Here is a 24219-nt window from a genome sequence, read left to right as displayed (position 1 = left end):
TCAGCATCCCCTAAAATGAGCTTTGGTTGCTTTATTTCTCTGTGTTTACATTCCTATCAGCTCCACTCAGCAAGACACTCCAAGTCTGTGTCCCCGGATCTGACCCATTATAGTTCTCACTTGTTGCGGTTTTCACCGATCTGGCTGCAGAACACTCCACTCTCCTTGCCTCCTCTTCTTCCCCTGTGCTTAGCTGCCCCCAGCCCACATCTGCACTTCTGCACAGCAGCCCCAAGGCCTCTTGCCTTCCTTGCCACCTTCTGGGATGTAACCTTAGGAGAAATCTTGGTAGTTTCTCATTCTCACTAGCATGAAGCCCTCCTTTCTCTAACTCAGTCATTTCTTTGACATGTCTAACTGATTTTCATCCTTTCTATTTCCTGTTTGGTCTTACAATGTATAGCCTCTCAATCTACCCAAGACTTCTTTATTGATCTCTGAGCTGATCACCCTAACCCTGGTCTCTGTCTCCTGTAGACTGTTTCACAAATACTGCTAAGCAGACCTTTACAAAATCCTTATTTCCTGCACTTATTCATAATAACTCAACACTGTAGACCTTAGGGCAGCGTTGTTGCCACATAATGATGTCCATAACAAACACAGGTCAGAGTACTACCTCCAGTGTGTGGCTGGGGGCATCCCCTAGCGTGAAGGGCTCTGACGCTGGAGATGAGTGAGGGGACTGTGAGAAGCCAGGTAGAAATCTTCCCACGCAAGCTTTCCTTATTCTCCCATTTTCTTAGGCCCGAGTGACTGCCATATAAAGGAAATATTTTATGTGTACTTGTTTATAGGGCCTGGACCAGAGAGCAGTTGAGTATTGTAGGAGCCCCATTGCTGTTTGTTTCAGAAAATGCATTGTAATGGTCAGCCAATCATTTTCTGTTTGTCCAGTTAATCATTAGGAATAGCCAAAGAAATTAATTAATACATTTGCTTCCTTTTTCAGCAGTAGTTTTGAGAAGTCGCTTTTAGTTTCTGGTTATTTTTGATTTAGATAGAAGAGTTAAAAATAGTGTTAATAAAAGTATAGTGTTTGAGATCATTACGTACTAAAACTAACTTTCTCGTTTCCTTGTACTTTTTAAGCCTTGATTCCAGATACTCCAGAGATCTTGAGTTTTTCTGCTGATTTTCCAACCTCTACATTATTCCTAGAGTGGAATGATAAGGGCTCTAATTTTCCATATCACATGACTATCATCTGGGAAATTAAAATCCTACGTACAGAGCGCAGGGAGCTCGTAAAATTAGTAAGTTTGAACAAAAATAAGTTGTGTTCCTCTTATGGCATAAAGAAATAAAACAGTTTTTAAAAACACTTTTTTTAATGGAACTGGAGTTTCAGCTCACCTTTTTTCTTGCTGGTCTGGTTGTCCTCCCACTTGAGCCAGGGTTTCCATCATTTGTGTAACAACTAAAGGAAATTTAGGAAATGAAGGGCATAATACGCCTTGATTGTACTACTTGAATACAGTAAATGTTATCTTTGTATACTCTAGTCTTTTTGGTATGAATGTCTTTACAAATGAAAGTATACTTTATATTTTATTTTACCTTTGTCTGATGTATATAAAATATTTTAATTATATTTAGCTATAATTTTGAGAAATCAATAATCTCAAATTAACTAGACTCTAAAATAATACTGTTATATTTAATGCATGCTTTTTATGTCTCATTTCAAATCCTGTTTATGAATTCTTTTCTTATGATCTATATATCATTTGATTTTTACCTGAGGAAAATTTTGCAGGTGGTGGTATATGGATACTGAAATAGGAGGAATATTCTGAAATATAAGTAAAATTAAATATGAATGAACATAATTCTAAAATCATATACCTCCTTGCCATGAGACACATAGCAAGTCAGCAATGAAAAGGTAGTCATTTCCTACTTTGGGAGAAAACTTTATATGAGAAAATAGTAAGGTTCAAGGAAAATGTAAAAAGGAACAATATAAGTAGTGAAATAGAAGAGGAGAAATGCCCCGGGTCATCATAAAATGTGACCTTTTTACTTGTAATGATGTGTTACTGTCAGTGGGGTTGGAGAGTGGAGGGGTCCCAGGAGCTGTGATTCGTATTCCAAGTACTGCCCTTGCTTTTCTCTGGGAACAAGCTGTTTCAACTTTTTTGGCTTTTAAAAAATTATTGGTTATTTTATTTTTGGTTATTATTTTTTATTACTGGTTTTATTATTTTCTGGGCTTATTTTTTTCAGTTTTGAACAATATTAACTTCCCCATGGAAGATGAAAATTTAGTCCTCCCCCATTCCCACCTCAGTCCTACTCACAGTCTCCGTCTTTCCTTCCCTTGTTGGTCTTTCCTGTTTTTTTTTTAATATAACTCTTAGAAGGTTTTGGTAGAACAATATTCACTATATTACAGCTTTGTAAATAATATTCACGACTTTTCCTTTTCTGTAGAACTGCTTGTATTGCCCTTTTAAAATATTTTGTTTCCTCAAGTTAGCTCAATCATAAATGCTGTTCAGGTTGTGTAAGTCTCCTTAAAAATGTCAAATGTTCTGTTATTTGTCAGTTTACCTGTGTGCATACATCTCTCTGAGGACCTCTGGCTAGTTTCTTGAGCTTTCTCAAGTGACACCTCCCAGACATTAATCATATTTGTACCTATATATTATAACAAGGCTGCTAGCAACCAGAGGTGTCATAGGGGCTCCAGCAGCTTTAGCCCCTACAGGCAACCTCAATGAATACATAGACATATACCTGTACACAGGTATAAGAGAGACTGTAATGTTTATCAGATCGGTTGTTAGGCATAATGCAGGTGTTGACATTATCATCTATAACATTCCTTTACATCTTTTTCTTGTCAATACTCTTTGTCCTAAATCTCCTATTTTCTTCTTTGTGGGGGAAACATCTAGTCTAATAGCTATTTGCTACAGCAACAATTTGCTATCTGTGATAGCTAGCTTATAGATGAAATTTAAGTTTTTTAAATTTTTATCAATGGGCTGGGGATATAGCCTAGTGGCAAGAGTGCCTGCCTCGGATACACGAGGCCCTAGGTTCAATTCCCCAGCACCACATATACAGAAAACGGCCAGAAGCGGCGCTGTGGCTCAAGTGGCAGAGTGCTAGCCTTGAGCGGGAACAAGCCAGGGACAGTGCTCAGGCCCTGAGTCCAAGGCCCAGGACTGGCCAAAAAAAAAAAAAAAAATTTTTTTATCAATAATATAAAATTCCGTGCTGGGAATATGGCCTAGTGGCAAGAGTGCTTGCCTTGTATACATGAGGCCCTGGGTTCGATTCCTCAGCACCACATATACAGAAAATGGCCAGAAGTGGCGCTGTGGCTCAAGTGGCAGAGTGCTAGCCTTGAGCAAAAAGAAGCCAGGGACAGTGCTCAGGCCCTGAGTTCATGGCCTAGGACTGGCCAAAAAAAAAAAATATATATATATATAAAATTCCCATTGATTACCATTATGGAGAAAATGCAGAACAATTACAACTTTCATTTATCACTATTGGGAGTGTGAAATTCTACATTGAGACACAGCCTTTTTGAAAATGTCCTTATTCACTTCTCCTACCAGGAGAACTAGATTTTATCAGGGTGTCCAAGGTATTTGTCTCATTATTTTTTCTTGTGGGATGTATCTTTATTTATTCTACTGGACACTCGGGCTCTTTTTAGTATGATCTGTCACTTTGGAAGTATTCTTGATTTTATTTATTTATTTATTTATTTATTTTATTTTTCCAGAGCTGAGGACCAAACTCGAGGCCTTGCACTCACCAAGCAGGCACTCTTCCGCTGAGCTAAATCCCCTATTTCTTTGATTTTTATCTTCTCTATTATGTTGTTTTTTTTCCTTAGAGTTTTTGTTCTTTAGAAATTGGATCTTTCAGGGCTGGGAATATGCCCTAGAGGCAAGAGTGCTTGCCTCATAAACATGAAGCCCTGGGTTCCATTCCCCAGCACCACATATATAGAAAATGGCCAGAAGTGAAGATGTGGCTCAAGTGGCAGAGTGCTAGCCTTGAGCAAAATGAAGCCAGGGACAGTGCTCAGGCCCTGAGTCAAAGCCCCAGGACTGGCAGAAAAAATAAAAAGAAAGAAGGAAATTGGACTTTTCAAACTGATCTAATTGGTTTTTTGTTTTGTTTTGTTTGCCAGTTGCACTCTACCACTTTAGCTACAGCACCACTTCTGGCCTTTTCTGTTTATGTGGGGCTGTAGAATTGAACCCAGGACTTTATGCATGCTAGGCAAGCACTCTTACCACATTCCCAGCCCTAGTCTAAATATCTTTCTTGTTTTGCCTTTTGCTCTGTTGTCTGAGAAACTTTACATAAACTTCATCTTACAGCACTCTATTGAATTTGCATGTATATACATGTAGCAGTACTGTAAGATAAAGAACATACATGCACACACACTATGTATAGAAATATATGTATACACCCATGTGTGTATGTAAATTGTGTGTGTGTATGTGTATGTCTATACTATGTATACTAGGATAGAACTCAGTGCTTCTAGATCTTGCTTGTCTCTTTTCCTTCACAAATGGCACTCTACCACCTGAGCCACACCTCCAGTTCTGGTTTTGCTGATTAGTTGGAGATAAGACTTGAGGATTTGTCTACCTCAGCTGGCTCTGAATTGAAATCCCAAGTAGTTAGGATCAACTTATGCCTGGCCAGTAATGTATTTTTACATTTGTAAACAGTACTTAAAATTTTTTAAACCTTTTTAATTTTAAAATGGAACAATACTTTAATTTTTTCTGCCATTTTTCTTTTTTTTCTTATACAACTCTGGCTTTAAAACAAATAATCTGTTTTGTCTTGTTTTGAAGTATTACAAAAGTAAAAGAAAGACATTTGTTTCATCTATTTCCTTTAGCTGGAACTCACAGCTTTAATACATCTTGAAATTTCTCACAGTTGAGATTACTATTCTATAGTACTATTTAAATTCAGCTTAACTATTTTCTTTTTAAACAAAAATATAGAACGAAATATAGAATGCCTATGTTAAAATTCACGCATAGGTGGTAGTGGAATTAAATGTAATCTGAAACAATTTTTGTTGAAATGCTACTTCTGTCCTAATATTTTTTCTCCATGAGAAAATGGAGATCATTTAGGCAGTGGTATATTTTCTCTGAGGTATTATATTGAGTGTTTAGATGATTGTTATCATCTTGTACAGTAATAAAGCCTAATACTGAGAAATGAACATAATTCACAATGATAATTGTTACTGTGCCCTTTCCTTTTTAAAGAATTGAAATAGTTTTACAAAACATTGAACTTTTTTCTTGATTAGTGATTATATTCAGTCTTTTATGGATTTTTCTATCCAAAGGAAAGAAGAATAAAACCACTACTTAAAAATGGAACTTTGTGTTTATTTTTAGGAGACATACAACATGACTGTGAATGGTCAGGATACAGTTCATCGGTGGAGTTGGGCTTCAGACCTGCCTTTGGAGTGTGCCACGCATTACGTGTCAATTAGGTGTTACTTCGATTCCCTTTATTTTTCTGGTCATAAAGAGTGGAGTAACTGGAGCCAAATGAAGGAGATCCCTTGTAAGCTATTATTTAAAGACGTTTTTGTTTAGAATGAGTTACATTACCAGGGTGAAGTGTAGTTTATACTGTCAGTTCTCCCAATCCCAGTGGCTACATGAGAGTTCCTGGGAAGTTTCTAAGCTTGCCAACCCATGAGTTTGGATTAAAGAAGTTTGATAGGCTCTAGAAATCTATAATTACAAAGAACTTCCTGAGTGATTAGATAAGCATCTAGGTTTGAAAATCACCAGAAAAATCACCTAAAAAATAAATAACATTGTATATTGGCAGAAATATATGTGTGTTGGTCTATTCCCCAGTTTGTCACAGATCTCTGCATGCTGTTTAGTTTTTGCAGAGAAAATGGATTTCTGCAAGCACTCCAGAAATCATCAGTGCATTAAACAAAACTTAGGTACAGGTAGAATATTGGTAGGTTGAGGAGGCTCAGGAACATTGCCAACAATAAAATGCTATCCTGAAATGGTGAGGAATCACAACGGATGATAAATAGTATAATAAAATGGATCATAGCAAGGATGGACTAGAAGCAAGTAAATAAATAAGGAGAATGTGTTGCAGTTGAACAAAAGACAATATAAGTGCAGTCTGGGAACTTGGGTTTGGAAATGAAAAAGGGAAAAGTTGTGAAAACCTGAAGAGGCAGAATGAGAATTTGTGACTGTGAGAAACAGAGCCAACAGTGCCTGTTAGTTTAGGTAGCCTGGTGACTGGAGTACTTCTTCACTGAAACAAGACATGAATGACAAGGTTGGTGGGGAGGGAAATTTCATTTTAGCATGACCTTTAGTAGCAGGGTGGTAGGCCCCACAGGGAGTTGGAAATGACAGTTTGGCATCCAGGTATGGTGCCTATTTGGGAATCATTAATATAGATATATGGTGTGAAATGCTTAAATTATGAAAGTTAAAATAACTTAGGGAAAGGAAATGGGGACAAAGGACATATCTTTTAAATGCTCGTGTGTCTAAGGGTATGACTGAAGCAAGCCACAGACCCAAGCACTAAGAGTAGCCCGGGACGGCTGGGAATATAGCCTAGTGGTAAAGTGCTCGCCTTGTATACATGAAGCCCTGGATTCAATTCCTCAGCACCACATAAATAGAAAATGGCCAGAAGTGGTGCTGTGGCTCAAGTGGCAGAGTGCTAGCCTTGAGCAAAAAGAAGCCAGGGACAGTGCTCAGGCCTTGAGTTCAAGCCCCAGGACTGGCAAACAAAACAAAACAAAAAGAGTAGCCCAGGAAATAGTGTTAGGGAACCCAAGGAAGGAAGATGTCCTAGAAGGAATACTTTGGTCAGCTGTGGAAGTTAAAGATCACTGAGGAGTGATCAGTAGATTGAGCATGGGGTCAGTGAGCCATTCTGTGGAATGATGGGATTAGTACAGATGGCTGCAGGGAATGAGGGGTAAAAAGGAGAACAGAGGTAATTTAAAAGGTTTACGAGGGATACGGGGGAGGAATGCCTTATGCATGAAGCTGTGACCCCTCTGTACATAATTTTAGCAATAAGGAAATGAAAAAATTCACATGCAATAACAACTAAAAAAATAAAAGATTGTTGGTTGTGGGGTGGGAAGTTATGGCTTTAGCTTGTAGAGTTGAGATTAAAGACAGATTGCTTTTGAGCATGTAGAATATTTGAGTAGGCATTTAGGCTGATGGAAAATAAAACATTGACCCTAAATGCAGATAATAATTTCTAAGGGATTTTAAAATGGGGAATTATTTAATTGGAGATTTATTTGCTGTATGTTTTTACATATGTGTACAAACCCACTGATTTGAACCTTAAGAGTTCTTTTTGGTTCTTTGAGACAAGATTCCTGTATGTAGCTCAGAGTAGCCTCAAACTCAAAATCTTCCGTTCTGGAAGCTGTCATTACAGGTGTATGTCACCATGCACCAGTGAACCTTTAGATTCCTTAAACATTAATGTATGACTTTAGACTTTGGCCTGTGATCCACTTCTATCCTACACACTTACATAACACCACACATCATTTTTACTTTATTTTGAACATGTATCTTATATAAATATGTGACTTATAAAACATACTTTATATTTGGGTCAATATTTCACAAACACATAACAGTATGTTTTGCATAAACTGGTCTATTTTTTAAATTACCTTTTGGAAAAAAGTCTTACTCTGGAGACTATTTAACATAAAATGGTTTCTAAATATTTATGATTTCTCCCCCCCCCCCCCCAGGGTCTCCTCTTCCTTATCTGAAGGCTTATCCTCAAGACAAAGTGGTACTAGCAGGTTCAGACATAACTTTTTGTTGTGTGAGTCAAACCAAAGTGCAGGTCGCACAGATTGGCAGTACCTTTTGCCCCTTAATCCCTCTTGATGGGGAAAATGTTGCAATCAAGGTCCGTAATATTTCCGTCTCAGAAAATAGTGGAACAAATGTGATCTTCACAACAGAAGATGACGTGTGTGGAACAGTTATTTTTGCAGGATGTAAGTATATAACCTTAAAGAGAGCCTCTTTTAACTTGTTTAGCTCTTATCAGCCTATTTTTTATTCTGCAGGATGTTTTTGTTTCTATTTGTTTATTGATACAAGTGAGAAATTAAAAAATTTAATCTGTAATGCATTCTTGGATTTCAGGTGAAAGGTAGATTACAAAGTTTACAAAATTATGTTTTCTTTAGTAGTGGAATTTTCAGAGGTGATTTCCACTATTTCTCATGATTGACCCTAGAGTCCAAGATGAATCAGTGATAGTGAGAATGCTTATAAAGGGATATCCTGAAGTGATCCTCCAGTGAAGATTTCTGTTATTTCAGGTCATGTTCTCATCTGTCATATTGCTAGAATAAACCTTTTAACTTAGTAATTGTACCTTCATTTGTAACATTTGAAGGATAGGGTCAGTATTTGTTAACTCAAGGCAACAGTAGCATTTCTCTAGAAACTTTTCATGAGAATTAGGGATCAAGACTGTTGCTTCCTTTCCATTATGAATATCTTGTTAACTCATCATTGGAAAGGGTTTTAGAATCAGTGCATGCACACGCACGAGCCCATGTCCATATGCACACATGACTGGTTAAACATGATTACACAAATAATTTCTATAATTTAAAAAAATCAATCTTTTTTCTTTTTCTAGTTCTATCTAAACAAAGCCAAACTTGTTTGTTTTTTCTTTTTCTACGCAAACATGACATGTAACATGATTTTTAGTATGTTTCGTACTTTATTTCAAAAACATCATGTGGATAATAAATAGTTTTGCCTTAGATTTTTCAGACTTACTGACATAGTTATCTCTGAGAGGCTTAGTAAACTGCAATAGGACTTTAAGAAGAAAACTGAAATTGGTTTCTCAAATTGCTCTTGGGAATTTTTAATTTTGTTTTATTTAGTTTGCTGGTCATGGAGCTTGAACTCTGGGCGTGAGCACTACCCTTGAGCCTCTTGAGATACAGCACCACTTCTGGCTTTTTCTGATTAGTTTATTGAGATAAGAGTCTCATGGCCTTTCTTGCACAGGCTGGCTTGCACCACAATCCTCAGATCTTAGTCTCCTGAGGAGCTAGGATTACAGGTGTGAGTCACGGGTGCCCTGCTCTCAGAAATTTCTAAATGAGCCCACAGTTACTTTTCAGTATATTTTAGTCCATCATTTCTAATATAATGTATACCCTGCCAAAATTCTGTGGAAAGAATGGTAATTCTTACATTTTTCAAAGATAAAATTATAAGTGGTAAATTATTTTAATGAAATTGGACAAAACCATTAACATTTTGTAGTATTGCATTTTCATTCATGTGATTATACATATTTTTACATGTAATTATGATTTTTTTCTTTTTTATATTAGTTCCACCTGATATTCCACAAAAACTGAATTGTGAGACACATGATTTAAAAGAGATTATATGTACTTGGAATCCAGGAAGACCAACAGGATTAGTCGGCCCACGAAATACAAATTATATTTTATTTGAAAGGTAATGGTTACCATGAAAGGATGTCAGATGGCGAGTACTTTGAGGACATTTTAAGTGACATAAGGAAATACTCTGTTTTGTTCTTATTACAAGATACACAGCTGAATATAGAATAACATAATCTTTAAAACTGAAGCTTAACCACATGTAGACTCAGTTTTATGTCTCTTCTTTAAAAAGGCTAGACAACTGAAACTTCAGTTGTGAGTGGTGTCTTACGGCTAATTATTTTCTATGTTCATTGTCTTGTCTGAGTACGTAATACATCTAATTACAAATGCAAACTTTTACAAAGATTAACTATTAGAGTGCTGAGTAAATAGCTCAGGTGATAGGCCCCTGGGTTCAGTCTCCCAATACAGAAAGGAAGGAGGGAGGGACGGAAAGAGGGAAGTGAGAGAGCTTGAGGGAGAAGAGAAGAGGAGAAATTTGCCAATTTTTCTATAATCGGACAACTTGAAAATAATTTTTTCTTTTAATCCACAGCTTTTCGAGCAAATACGTTACATTTAAAAGAGCTGAACCATTTACAAATGAAAGCTATCAGTTATTCTTCCATGTTCTTCCAAATCAAGAAATTTACAATTTTACTCTGAAAGCTCAAAATCCACTGGGAAAATCAGAATCGACAAAATTAGTCAATATAACAGAAAGAGGTAAGCAGCTAGTGTCTTAAAAATAATTTTGGAAGTGGTGATGTGTCTTTAAAAATCATGAAAAATACTTCCACAGATGAATTAACTATGTCAGATTCAGCAACACACTGAGCAACGAATGACACAGAGACTTTCTCTAAGACTTGCAGTTGGGAGATAAAGGACTTAAACCAAATGCTTTTTTATCCTGCACCCTGGCAATTGAGTTGTAGATGAACCTGTTGCATTATTTGTAATATTGTCACTTTTATCCATTATTAACTTTCTGCCATCTTTATTCCTAATTTCTCATAGGATCAAAATGTAGTTCAGTGATAGTGCCAACAATTCTCTGCCCTCTGCCATTTCTTCTTTATTCATATGATTCTCTCTTGTCACTCATATTGTCATAAGCATAATCAGTAATGTAATGTAAATTTTCTTTACCTTCCTTCTTGCCAACACCCCAACTTGAAACACTTTCCTTACATCCTTTTTGCCAATTTTAGTCTGACTCTTCTTTTGAAGCCCACCTTTATTTAGTTCTAGATCGGTTGTAAGACTTCCCCAACCTATGACATTGAAATTTTCGTGGCAGTGGACATCGTGCTATGTATGTGTTGAGAACCGAGTGTTCTCCGGCCCCTGCTGATTCTCATGTTCACTTTTTCCTTTGTCACTCTCCACATATGGTAGAAGTTCCTTAAAAGATACTGTAATATTACTATGCTTCATATTCGCAACACCAGATGAAGAACGCTTCGTTGTGATTGATTCTTTAAATTCTTTAAAAATGTTGACATGGGGCTGGGATGTAGTTCATTGGCAAAGAAGCTTGCCTTGCAAGTTCAATCCCCAGTACCAAAAAAGAAAGACAAAAAGATGTTGTGGTTTCATATTTTTGTTCTCCAAAAAAATTCTACCTCTTTGGCTTTTTTTTTTTTTTTCATGCTGATCTTAGAGCTTGAACTCAGGGCCTTGGCACTGTTACTGAGCTTTCTTGCTCAAGCCTGGCCGTCTACCACTTGAGCCACAGATGTACTTCTGGCTTTTTGGTGTTTATTTGGAGGTCAGAGTCTCACAGACTTCCTACCTGTGTTAGCTTGGAATCATGATTCTCAGCCTAGCCTCCTCAGTAGCTGGGATTACAGGCATGAACCATTGGTGTCTAGTTCTCCTTGATGTAAAAAAAAAAAAAGTTTGTAGTATGAGACTGCTTCTCACCTTTAAATACATGTTTAAAGGAATTAAACTTTTAATTCTATTTACAGTTTCTCCCCATACTCCTACTTCATTGAAAGTTGAGGACATTAATTCAACAGCTGTTACACTTTCTTGGCATTTACTAGGCAATTTTGTACAGATTAATCTTTTATGTCAAATTGAAATTAACAAAGCTAATTCAAAACAAGAATTGGTAAGTGACAATTTTCTATGAGTATTTTTGGGTGTTTTTTGAATAAAACATTTAGTTTTCAAAAATTACTAGGTTAAAATTTTATGTGTAAAGCTTACAAATGATTAATTACAAAGATTTAGTAAGAATCAAAAAAGACATCAATATAGCATACATTAAGCATTTGAAGGCAGTTGTAATAATGGAGACTTTAGAACATAAGTTCAGATGTTCCAAGATGTTCTCTACTACTTAGTACCTGGCTTGTGGCTATTGCTCAATAAATTTGTGAATGAAGAGTAGTTTTTAGCACCAGCTAATGGACTCATTGGCACCAGAGTAGCAATGATTTTTTTTTAATTACGCAGTGAGACAGTGGAAGCAACTTATAATTGGTAATTATAAGTCAAAACATGACTTTGTGGTATATTCTCTCTATATATGTTGACTTATAACATGATAAATCTAAAATAATACTGTAGATAAATATTCATTTGGGAATTTACTTAGTCTAGCAAATAAGTCCAAAGTATAAAGCGTGATCTGAAGAACTGCTTTGTAAGCAGTTAATGACTGGACAAGGTGACTCAGGCCTGTTATCCCAGCTACTTGGGTGGTCAAGAGCAGAGGCTTGGGGATCAAAGCCAGCCAGTGAGGGAAGTTAGTGAGAGCCATGTCAGCCAGCAAGCTGGGCCCAGTGATATTTATTTGTGGCACAGCTGTGTGGGAAGCCACAGGTAAAAAGCCCACAGGATCTGTCTCAGCCAGCCTTGTTCCAGAAACCAAGAGACCCTCTCAGTTATTTTAACTGAAACAAAAAGGGCCAGAGTGCTCAAGTGTACCCACTTGAATAAGCATGTAGGCCCTATGTTTGGACCCTACTACTGCCAAAAATACATTAAACAGGCCAAGCAGACAAAACCTCAGAGGCTTTGCTGAGACACTCAAATCTTTACATTTATTTAAGATTGTTTCATTTTAATGTTATTTGTTTAGTTTAAGTATTTGTGGACTACTTATCATATCTTTAGTACCATACTGTGTTAAATGACATAGTAAAAGATGCATGAAGGATGCTGACACCTGCCTTCAAGAAGATTGCCATAGCACATCTAAATAATAGAATTAAACCTCAAGGTCAAAACAGATTACTAAATTATGTTCAAATTTATCGCATAATCAGTAAGCATTCATTGACTATCAAATCTGCATAATTTATATGGCTGCTCTTACATAAAACCACTCCTGATTTGGATTAAAAATATTTATTGGTATTGCAGAGTAGAATTTCTTGTCATTTATATAAGAATTAAAATATGATAGTCAATAAACTCTAGTGTTACAAATGCAAATGCACATGGACATTTAGTTGATTTCATTTACAAATACAGAAGGATTTCTGGCAGAAATGGGGGGGGTCCAATATGTCTTTACATATACATAGCATATGTGCATATGACTTGGAAGAGAGATCAAAATGCAAGAATAGTTAACAGATAGAAATGTGTGAGATTGTTTTTGATTAATGTTATTTCAATTTTTGTATACTTTATATTTTTTTAATAGAATGCCACAATCAAAGGAGTAGACAATGCAGATTATCTCATTGATGTGCACAAATTAAATCCATATACTAAATATACTTTTCGAATTCGTTGTTCTTCTGAAACTTTCTGGAAATGGAGCAAATGGAGCAATGAAAAACAACATATTACTCAGGAAGCCAGTAAGTTAAATATGTGTTTATAGCTTATTATTATTAATGGGGAAACCAGAAGATGTTAGACCAAAAGACACCCAAAATCCAATCTCAGATGAACTTATGAGTGATTTTAATATACTTTATGGGGCCTTGAGATTGGTGGAAGTGAAGAGCTTAACTTTTCTGTTGCTTCATTTTCTAAATGAAAGCCATTAAACCATTTAACCTCTTTAGAAAATTACAAATATCCTAGAGAAAAGTTTTGAGCACTGGTATCTCACTAATTGGTATTGTCTGCTGACATACATTATGCCTCTTTAAGATACTGATGTGTAAATTTTGTTCCTAGTTCCTTCAAAGGGACCAGATATATGGAGAGAGCGGAGTTCTGATGGAAGAAATTTAGTAATCTATTGGAAGGTAAATATCTGAGTTTTTTCTTGGACATTTAAATAACTTCATTATGCTCAACATACATTATGCTTAACATAAAAACAGTATTTTTGCCAACCAAGACTTCCCAGGCTAGCCAAGTTGATAATACTGCTGAGAATCTTACCTGTCTTGTTGACTTCCAATTCCTCATTCCTCTTTACTCTTAATTCACCACAGTCATTGTAATCAGGGTCTTCTGTCTCAGTTGTAAAAATACTTTAGGATGCTGATAAAGTTCTTGGGGGACTCATGAGTCCCTCTCCCTCCCTCACTTTCATTAGAAACCCAGCCCCAGAACTGTGTTATTTGCATTCTTCTTCTATTAGTGAACCAAGTCTTACTCAGTGCCATATTCTGAAAGTCTGAAAAAAGAAAAAAGTGACACAAAAATGTTTGTCAAAGTATTGTTTTATTACTAAGAAAAATTGTGAGCAACTTCAATTTGATTGATTTAAGGAATCATCTAGTATACTGATAAAATGCTGCATGAAATGTATAGCCACTAATTGAATTAGCATGATTATATGTATAATATAGAAGAGTGAAAAAAGTTATAGAATCCTGTAGTTTGATAAGAACAAGGAAGTTCTTTCTATTCCATAAGACAGAGTTCACACCAAGATGAATTAAATTAAACCATTTAGTAACATAAGGTCATGATTTAAAAAAAACCCAACAAATCTAAGCAATTTGAATGAGTATTGAAAAGGTAGACAACTTTAAGACAATACATGCTTTTAAAAAATGCACAATGTTATAATTATTTATTCCATTTTGTTTGTTCATAGTAGAGCAATGTTCCTAACCACATGATAGGTTTTTGTGCTTACTGAATTTTAAATTTCTTTTTTAGTCTTGCTACTTAATGGCAAGGATGAATTTTCTTCAGTATCTCTTCCTGATCTACACACATTTCAGTAAATTTTAAATTTACATTTTCACATTGTTGACATTCTCTTTTCTAATATTACTTCATTATTGTGGGCAAAGCTTCCAGTTTAGACTTAATGACCTTACCTCGCATACTTACATTTTGCAAAATTTTAATAGAATTTGCTTTTGCTTTTTCATAGCCTTTACCCATTAATGAAGCTCATGGAAAAATACTTTCTTACAATGTATCCTGTTCATCCCATGAGGAAACACAATTCCTTTCCGAAGTCCTTGATCCTCAACACAAAGCAGAGCTACCACTGGGTAAAACAGACTGCATTATCAGTGTGGTGGCAAAAAATTCTGCTGGCCCATCGCCACCTTCTAAAATAGCTACTATTGAAATCCCAAATGGTGAGTACTTCATATAGCATTGAATATGCATTAATTAAAAAAAGAAATATAAAGGGTTGACATTGAGCAAGATGCATTATGTTCGTATACTGCTTTGTTGAGTGGGAATTCCTTTGTACAACAAGTATTTTTAAATAATTTAAAAAATTTAAAAAGAAATTTTGAAATTAAAAAAAGACAACCTACTACATATAAAAACAAGAAGTTGATGTAAAAACTGTTGACATTTCTTGTTTTTACAGAATGTAAACAATATTTTCCTTCTGAAATTTATATTATATTACATGGAATAGCAAGTAAATCGTTTATTACTCACTGAGAGGTAGAAGGTTTTAGTATGGATGTGAAACATGTCCACTAACAGATAAAATAATGGAACCAGTTTGTTATATAATGTTGGAAAGTTATAGTTGACAGTACTCTTGAGAAGAAATACTTTAACTGGGAGTATTAACTTCCCCAATACCAAGACCCAATACCAAGTTTTTATGAAGGTAGACTGGTTTGCAAATTACCAAAGGAGAAAAAAAATACTAGTTTTAATTGGCAGGGTTTTTTCAATAAATTACTCTATTGATAAGAAAGTCTTCCCCAAAGTATAAATTAACTATTTAATGTAGGCATTGGGAAAAAAATGGCAGTGAAATTTTAGAATTATTAGTTCTATTCTTTAAATTATACAGATTATCAGTGACAATTGCATTCCTTCTTAGTTTCTACAAAGTTGTTTTTTTTTACATTAGTGTATAATGTTCATTCAATATGGCATTTTCATGCACACAATTAATGTCCTTTGGTAATATTTAGTCCCCTACTACCTGCCTTGACCTCTCTTCCTGCCTACTGACTCCCTTCCTCATCCTGAATAGCTGGACATGTCAGGCCATGCATTTAAATTTAGGCCTCTTGCACTTCTTACAGTTAACTCCTCTTTCTAGTCATTTCTCATCCTTATCCATTGCTGTCCTGCCCAGTGTGAGCACAATTTGTTATAGAGAGAAAAACAAGTAAACAAAAACTGGTCTCGTTAAGATCCTCTTTGTTTTCTCAGCTCTTACTTAGAACAGGTTCTTACTTCTTATTACTGAGCTGGTTCTTGGTTCTGTTCAAGGCAACAGCCATAGTGTAATTAGGAAGAGGGGGTGAGGAATGCACAGGACACTCGCATGAGCCCAGATAGCAGTGAGAGGCACCAGGCACTAGAGTGGCAGATGCAGGGAATGTGTAGGCGGGTGGCCATTAATTTGGACCTGGCCAAGGGATAAAAGATCCCCTAAGATAACCTACTATTTAGGCCATTTGTCCTCCTTGCCCTCACAAGGACAGGCAACAGTTGTCCTTTAACTCAAGAACTCTAGCCCTACCTGTTCTACTTGTACCTGACAAGGTAGTGATTTACAGAGCCAACCATACTCTAGTCCTGATGGAGCCCCGGGATCCTTGTGCTGCCAGAGGATTTCCTGAGTCGCATCTCTGCAGCGTCAGTTCAGGTTTATGTTGTTGGTTTGTAATTATATTCAGCCACAGAGCTATCTTAGGTCCAAAGAATTCCGTATTCTAAGCCAGATCGTCTTCTGTTTAATAGGATCAGCTCTATTATTTCAAGTATGTTCAAAAACCCTTTCCTTGGCTATTTACTGAGCCCTTCAGTATAAGTCAGTCAGAAATTACTCTTCCTGTTCCTGTGGACAGTATCTACTCATCTTTGGACCCCACCACCCTGCCCCTGCCCAGATTCCTCATCTTCATCAGATCTGGCAGCATAGGAAAACCACACCCCCATACTTCCCTTCCTGCCCCCACCCCTGCCAGGTACCATAGTATTCTGTGGCTCTCTGTGGAAGCCATGCTAGTGCTCCACACCTGCCAACCCATCTCTCAGGTCTCTGTGCTCGCTTCAGTACCTGACCTAGGTGCTTTTCTCCTGCTTTGTCAATTTCTGCATTCAGGTAAGTGCTAGAGTCATTCCAATAAAAATAACAGAGAAACACTTCCAATGTTTGCTAAGCTTTTATGTATTTTGAGTATGTTTTATAATTTGTATACAGTAAAGTATTTTTATAACACCTATCCATTTTTATGAATCTTGCTGCCAATGCAATATCCTTCTTTCTTACTGAAGATGATCTCCAAGTAGAGCAGGTTGTGGGAATTGGAAAGAAGATTCTTCTCAGCTGGCATCGTGACCCCAACATGACTTGCGACTATGTTATTAAATGGTGTAACTCCTCAAGGTCTGAGCACTGCCTCATGGACTGGAAAAAAGTTCCTTCAAACAGCACTGAAACGATAATAGAATCTGGTAAGATGATTAGTGTTTCTCGGAATTCCTGTTAAAAAAATACATATACATACATACGTGTGTGTTTATATATACATTTTTTTTATTTTTATTTTTTGCCAGTCCTGGGGCTTGAACTCAGGGCCTGGGCACTGCCCCTGAGTTTTTGCTGAAGCAAAAGCTAGCACTCTACTACTTGAGCCACACCACCACTTCTGGCCTTTTCTGTTTAAGTGGTATTGAGGAATTGAACCCAGGGCTTCCTGCATGCTAGGCAAGGACTCTACCACTAAGCCACATTCCCAGCCCTGAAAACTATTTTTTAAGCCACACAAATGTGATTGGGTGCAACAGAACAATTAATGGAGTGTGTGTAAGTCTATTTAATGGTGATTTGTAACAATATATATGTAAAAAGATTGAAATCTTTTGATTTGGGAATTACCTAGGAATTCATTCTGTAGAATAATCAGAGAACAACATGAATTTCCACCTATGAATATTCTGTACCACATTATCTGTAGTCAAGAAAAATTGAAAACAACTGGAATAGCAAATAATGGAATGAGACAATAATGCCATAGCTCTCAAATGCAGTATTGAGAAAGTAGTTTTAAAAGAGATGTCAGAGATGAAAGAGGAAGAGCTCTTGAAAGAAGGGGAGCATACAGTAACTCTACAACCTCCCCACAGTCCTATGCCTTTTTTGCCAAAGGCTCAAGTTACTGAAGCTGGGAATAATGGTGCACAGAGAAGATATCACCCTCACCACTTTCCTCTTCCCTGATGGGAGACGGAAGGCTCCCAGTGTGGGAGTGGGCATACGAAGGGGCTTGCAGTCAAGTGCCTACCTGCTAGTTAGCCTACAAGTGTTGCAGGTGAAGCATGAGAAGGAGCCCTTAGTAATCCATGGGCTCCATCTGCCTATCTGTTGGAATTAAAGCCTAATGCATTGTCCTGTTCCTTCGCTTGAACATTCATGTGAGGTGCCTGTCCCATGAAGTTTCTGGAGCCCCATAGCCTATGGGTAGCAATGCCTCCTGACTTGTCCCAGCTCCTGCCTCTCCCTCATGTATTGGTGAAGCATGCAGGACAGCAGGAGGCCTTGAATTGCTTCTCTTCCTTTCCTACTTGTTTTTGGTTTCCATGGTCATATGATGAAGATGAGTCCCGTTCAGAGTTTCAGGAGGCTGGGAAATTGTCCTTTATTTTCTGTTGAGGTTTGGGAACAGCGTGTGGCATACAGCAAACACTCATGAGCTCCTTTCTTTTCAGCCATCCTCTCATTCCATGGTCCTCTCTTTCTCATGGCCTTAGCACATGCCCCTAATGCTTTCACCCATGCAGGCTCACTTAAGAGTCAGCGCCTTGTGGAATATCTGCCCTGTAAATAACACATAGTTTTAACAAAGTGAGATACAGATTTACTAGTGAAATAAAATCCTAATCTCTAACGTGCTTTTTCTTCAAAGAAGAAAAATTACACAACTTACTTGGGTTTTCTGTGAATATTTGATATGCACTTACCCTAGCTTTGATATGCACTTACCCTAGCACATAGCAAACATTTAAGGGAAAATGGTGCAAGAAAAGAAGTTAAAATTGAGACAAGCCAATTCCCTTCTCCTTTGGTGGTATGATTCTTTTAGAGGCTGGCCATCTCACATCTGTGCCTAGAGACCACTGGTGTTGTGTGGGCACAGAACTGGAGTGCTAATGTTATTATTATTATGTTTTTTTTTGCCAGTCCTGGGCCTTGGACTCAGGGCCTGAGCACTGTCCCTGGCTTCTTTTTTTTTTTTTTTTTGCTCAAGGCTAGCACTCTGCCACTTGAGCCACAGCGCCACTTCTGGCCGTTTTCTATATATGTGGTGCTGGGGAATCGAACCCAGGACTTCATGTATGCGAGGCAAGCACTATTGCCACTAGGCCATATTCCCAGCCCTGGAGTGCTAATGTTATTAACCAACATTAGAGTACTTGTGTTTCTGCATGTGAAGTACCATTTTCTCCTCCAGAATTTTCTTCCTAGAACATGCCTGTCCTGATTGTCCTCTGGTGCTCTTTTTGAAAGAACCTCTGTGGTGACTTTCTCATTTAGGATTCCTTTGGGCCAGTGAAAGGTCCCACCGCATCTGCTAAGTAGCATGGTGCGTAATTGTTAACATTGCTCATGTGTCTTCCACCACTCTGCCAACTTTATGTCAGAGACTTGTTTTATGCATTTCTGGTTTTCGCTTATGCCAGGTGCACTATACTAAGAAAATATTTAAGAAATATTTTTAAACTGGGTGCTGATGGCCCAAGCCTATAATCTTAGCGGCTCAGTAGGCTGAGATATGAGGATCACAGTTCAAAGCCAGCCCAGGCAGGAAAGTTCATGAGACTCGTCTCCAATTAAAACAAACAAACAAACAAAAAACCCTGAAGTTCAGTTGTGGATTAAGTGGTAGAGCAGTAGCCTTGGGTAAAAAGAAGCTCAAGGACAGCATCCAGGCCTTGAGTTCAAGCCCCAGGACTGACACACAAACAAAAAGGTGCCTTTCAAGTTAAGATCCTTTCCTTATATGTCTTGTGGAAGTATCTCACCTAGGGATACTTTGTGACAGTGGATAGGATAGATTCTTATATCTGGTCCTTTATACTGAAGTTTGAAGTAGAGCTCTTAGTATACTGCTTCTTTGAAAAACGTTTCTTCCCTGCACCATGAATGGAAGAAAAGGGGATTACTATAAAGGTATGACGGTGACTTGAATGAATATGCATATATAATTTTTATATACATGCAAAAGTTTACTAATTTGTTGTTCTTCCTATAGATCAGTTTCATTCAGGTGTAAGATACCAATTTTTCCTGTATGGGTGCAGAAATCAGGGTTATCAACTACTGCGTTCTGTAATTGGATATATAGAAGAATTGGGTAAGTTAAATGGGTATCTTCTTTTTTAGAGTTTGGGTATTACCAAAAAGCATTTAAAAATAAGTTAAATTAAAATAGTTAGGTAGATACGATATTTGGCTTAGTAAGCTTAAAATTATTTGGTTTCTTAGCCTGTTTGTTTCACTATTTTTTTACTATTTCCATTGAGAAAATAAAATCTTAATTTGATGCCAAAAATACTTGATTTGCATTTATACAAGTTTAAAAAACTTAATTTATTCAAGACTAGCAATAAAGAGAAGCAAGAAAATTTATATGTATATCCATTTAAAGATGTTTGTACATACAGGTTTGTGTAAAATTTATAAGTTCTATCTTGGTTCCTAGAATACTTTGATCTGTAGTTATTAATATGTAAGTATGGTGACAGTATCCCTCTAATGACATCTAATTTATCAATAGAGTTTTATATGAGCCATGTGACCTTGCTCTGTGTTGGTAAACTTGCCTTCAGTGATTGGTTTCATCTTTTCACAGCCCCAGTTGTTGCACCAAACTTCACTGTTGCAGATACATCTGCAGATTCCATATTAGTGAAATGGGAAGATATTCCTGTGGAAGAACTTAGAGGTTTCCTAAGAGGGTACTTATTTTACTTTCAGAAAGGAGAAAAGGACACCTTGAAGATGAGGGGCTTGGAACCAGGTGAGTGAATTGCTGGCGTGACTGTGAAAGCTCTCATTAGCTACAACATAAAAGAAGATGCTGCTGACTAGTTTAATACTGGTTTTCCAAACTTTCTGAAAAAGAATGCAGACATATTGTGAACATAAGAATTTTTAAATTTGTTTAAGAAATGTATGTATGTTGAAGTCTGATTTTAGGCACCATGAGGGCTTCTAAGCCTGTGTTGTAATTGTAATTGACCAAGAGCTATCAGTGGAGTCAGTGTCTGCCTTGGCCTTGGCTGTGATAGCTTCTAGGAGCTGACTGAGCCTCCCTGGGCCACGTGACTTGCGGCTCTCAGACTTTCAGGCAATGGGCGAGGGAAACCCTGAGTACCAGATTCTACAAAGAGCCGAAGTACAGAGTAATTTTCCTCAAATGCTCTGAAATTTTACACTTGAAGCAGTTAAAATTCTAGCGTCTGGATTTCGTTAGACATAATGGGTTGGTCACTCAAGTTAGAGGGAAAGAGAACTTGATTTCATAAAGCCACCAAGGAAAGAGTGCAAGAACTAGACAACAGCCAAAAAGAGCATTCTGAATTGGACATTGAATGGACATTGAGCATTGAATGGACATGAAGCAGCCACTCAACAGAGTAGGAAAATAGTAAAATCTAAGGGCACCATCGTGGGTGGTTGGGGTCCAGACTCACTTAAAGGGTAGTTGATGTGACAAGATATATAACCATAGGTTTGAAATGGTATTGAGATGAATTAAACTGTTCATTTTAAAAGTAGGTTCTTCTGATGTCAAGATAAAGAATATTACCGACATATCCCAGAAGACACTGAGAATTGCCGATCTCCAAGGTAAAACAAGTTACCATCTGGTCCTGCAAGCCTACACCGATGGTGGCCTGGGCCCCAGGAAGAGCATGTTCGTGGTGACGAAAGAGAACTGTAAGTCCAGCTAGAAGCCTTCCTCACTGAAATGCGTGATATTCCCAGCAACTTTCTCCACTCTTTCCCCAAACTGGCATTATTGTTAGGAGCCATGCAGTAACTTACATTTGCTCTTGTGTGGTATTTGAACCTGTTTCCAAATGACTGCCTAAGAAATGAATGAATTAGAGGTAAACCTAAATCTAGAGGTCTGAATGCATATGGGAAAATTTCTAAATTCAGTTGTCTTAGCTACGTTATGATTTTTAATGTCTAGGAAAATCAGAATACCCTTTTAAAATTTTTATTGAGCACAGCACTTAGAAGTTTGAGACAGTAGAGAAGCATAAAGGCCTTAACTGTCTTTAAACATCAGAGAACTTGGTTTTGAAGTCTAGTGGTTAGAGGCCAGACCTGCTGCTGAACTTCCTGCAGTGCACAGGGCGCCTCCCTGCTGCCCCACTCTGTGCAGAACAGCTGGCCTGCCTGGCAGTAGTGGCGAGGTTGAGAAGCTCCACTCTGAAGAATTGCATTAGAATAGAGCTTATTATGCTTCAAGGATTACATTGTAACAGATTTTTGGTGTCCTTTGCATAGATTTTTTTTCTTAATAAAAATAAATATTTTCTAGTTTGGATTCTACAATTGTAATTTTCACTGTTTGTGACCTTGTCTTTTCAGCTGTGGGACTGATTATTGCCATCCTCATTCCTGTGGCTGTGGCCGTCATTGTTGGAGTGGTGACAAGTATCCTTTGTTATAGGAAACGAGAATGGTAATGACACTTGGCACACTTGGTTATTGAGTTATGTGTTACAAAATAGTTACATCTTTCCAACTGTATTATATGTCCATGTTTTAGTGAAAATTAGTGTTAAGTTTGACTTTAAGGAAGAGTACAACAATTTATTTAAAAGTTTTAAAGCAAAAATAGAGTAAATTTTTCTCTACTGCTTTTATCAGTGAAGTAATGGCCATTTTGCTGAATATAGTTATTTAGGCAAAAGTGAGATAATAGCTGTCTACAAAATTAAATATAATTTAATGACTAGTTCTCACTTTTCCTGGTGACCCACTGGGAAAATCTGAGTGAGGTAGGAGACAGAGGCAGGGGTTGGAGTGAACTAAGCCGGGCTGGGTCTTAGCAAAGATGACCCTGTTCACTTGCTCAGTTGGCAGGAGCTGTCCTGCTGTGGTGTCGATGAACAGCTACATTCATGACAGAAAAGACTGCACTTTCTTGAAAATGACACCATAATGACAGAAAAGCCAATGTATTCTAGCAATCCTGGCTGCTAAATCAAAATAGTAGCAGAACTACATAAACTGGTTTGGGAACCATATCCTCCTTGGCAAAAATCACATTTTAAAACAATCATTTTAATACAAAAGCAAAGGCAAATTTAAAAAGATGTTTCGAGGATAAAGTGTTTTACACATTCCTTCTGCAGGAATTTCCAGTCATAAGTTCTTCTTAATATCTTCAGCAAAAGAAGTACAACAGGACACTGACCAAATCTCAGTTTTGTTTGGGTTCATTTTTCATTGGTAGCCTTTATCTTCACACAGAAAGTGGCTTCCTGTGACAGTTGGCTGTCACTTTTAATACTTGCAGATTTCCCCACCTTGAGAAAGCAGGTGCACAGCCCTCATTCCAAGTGTTCCTTGTGATAGTCAGACCCTGGTGCGAGGGGGGGTGGGAAGGCAGCTGCGTATGCCAACATGTCGCTGGTCTCCCTTCATATTCCTTAAGTAATTGATCCTGGAGTCTAAAAGCTTTAGTCTGCATGAGCAATGACTGTATTTTATGTGGGAGATGAGAATGTAGTCACTATTGGAATTTTGCTTTATTTTCATTGGATTGGAAGAAAAAAATGGAAGCACTAGAAATAAAATTACCATTTATTTCCAAATTGCAACCTAGTAGTGAAAACAGTAGTAAGTGATCACATGCTGAAAATATTGTACTTTTATCTCAGCTGTTCATATATATACATATATATATATGAACATAAAATAACCCAGATGACTTAAACTTTACTACTTGACTGGTTATCTTACAGCTATTAAACTTATTTAATCATTCTTTATTTAAAGGATTAAAGAAACCTTCTACCCTGATATTCCAAATCCAGAAAATTGTAAAGCATTACAATTTCAGAAGAGTGTCTGTGAGGTAAACTTTTTATTTTCTTACATTTGTCTTTGAAGTACTGGCTATTTTCTCATTTTTTAAATTGTTTTTTCTCTTTTCCTTTCATGTCTTTTATTCTTGTTTATGTGTTATTGAGGAATCAAACACAGGGCCTCATGCATGGCAGGCAAGCCTTCTACCACTAAGCCACACTCCTGGCCCTCTCCTGTGCTTTTGTTAAAAAGTTTGTGACATGCAGATAGCACAGTAAGACAAAAATATTGAAAAAGTAGCATACTT

General features: G+C 37.1%; 1 protein-coding gene across 4 annotated transcripts in view; it reads left to right on the top strand.

Annotated features, from left to right (window-relative positions):
* The window catches only part of Lifr (LIF receptor subunit alpha), a 48804-nt gene that overhangs the window by 21679 nt on the left and 2906 nt on the right, over positions 1–24219 (top strand). The window contains exons 5-20 of one of the 4 annotated variants that reach the window (XM_048368538.1): positions 1093–1256; positions 5409–5583; positions 7143–7145; positions 7802–8056; positions 9428–9557; positions 10044–10213; positions 11464–11609; positions 13155–13314; positions 13640–13710; positions 14799–15012; positions 17135–17314; positions 20113–20214; positions 20713–20880; positions 21642–21803; positions 22467–22560; positions 23883–23961. In XM_048368538.1, the coding sequence (XP_048224495.1) occupies positions 1093–1256; positions 5409–5583; positions 7143–7145; positions 7802–8056; positions 9428–9557; positions 10044–10213; positions 11464–11609; positions 13155–13314; positions 13640–13710; positions 14799–15012; positions 17135–17314; positions 20113–20214; positions 20713–20880; positions 21642–21803; positions 22467–22560; positions 23883–23961 (2273 nt within the window). Of the gene's footprint in view, positions 1–1092; positions 1257–5408; positions 5584–7142; positions 7146–7801; positions 8057–9427; positions 9558–10043; positions 10214–11463; positions 11610–13154; positions 13315–13639; positions 13711–14798; positions 15013–17134; positions 17315–20112; positions 20215–20712; positions 20881–21638; positions 21804–22466; positions 22561–23882; positions 23962–24219 lie in introns of all 4 variants that reach the window. The other 3 variants (XM_048368536.1, XM_048368539.1, XM_048368537.1) reach the window with 3 other exon arrangements.

This window comes from Perognathus longimembris, chromosome 19, assembly GCF_023159225.1.
Source record: "Perognathus longimembris pacificus isolate PPM17 chromosome 19, ASM2315922v1, whole genome shotgun sequence".
Taxonomy (NCBI): Eukaryota; Metazoa; Chordata; class Mammalia; order Rodentia; family Heteromyidae; genus Perognathus; species Perognathus longimembris.
The sequence above is the reverse complement of the archived record's forward strand: the minus strand, read 5'-3'. Positions and strand labels throughout refer to the sequence as shown.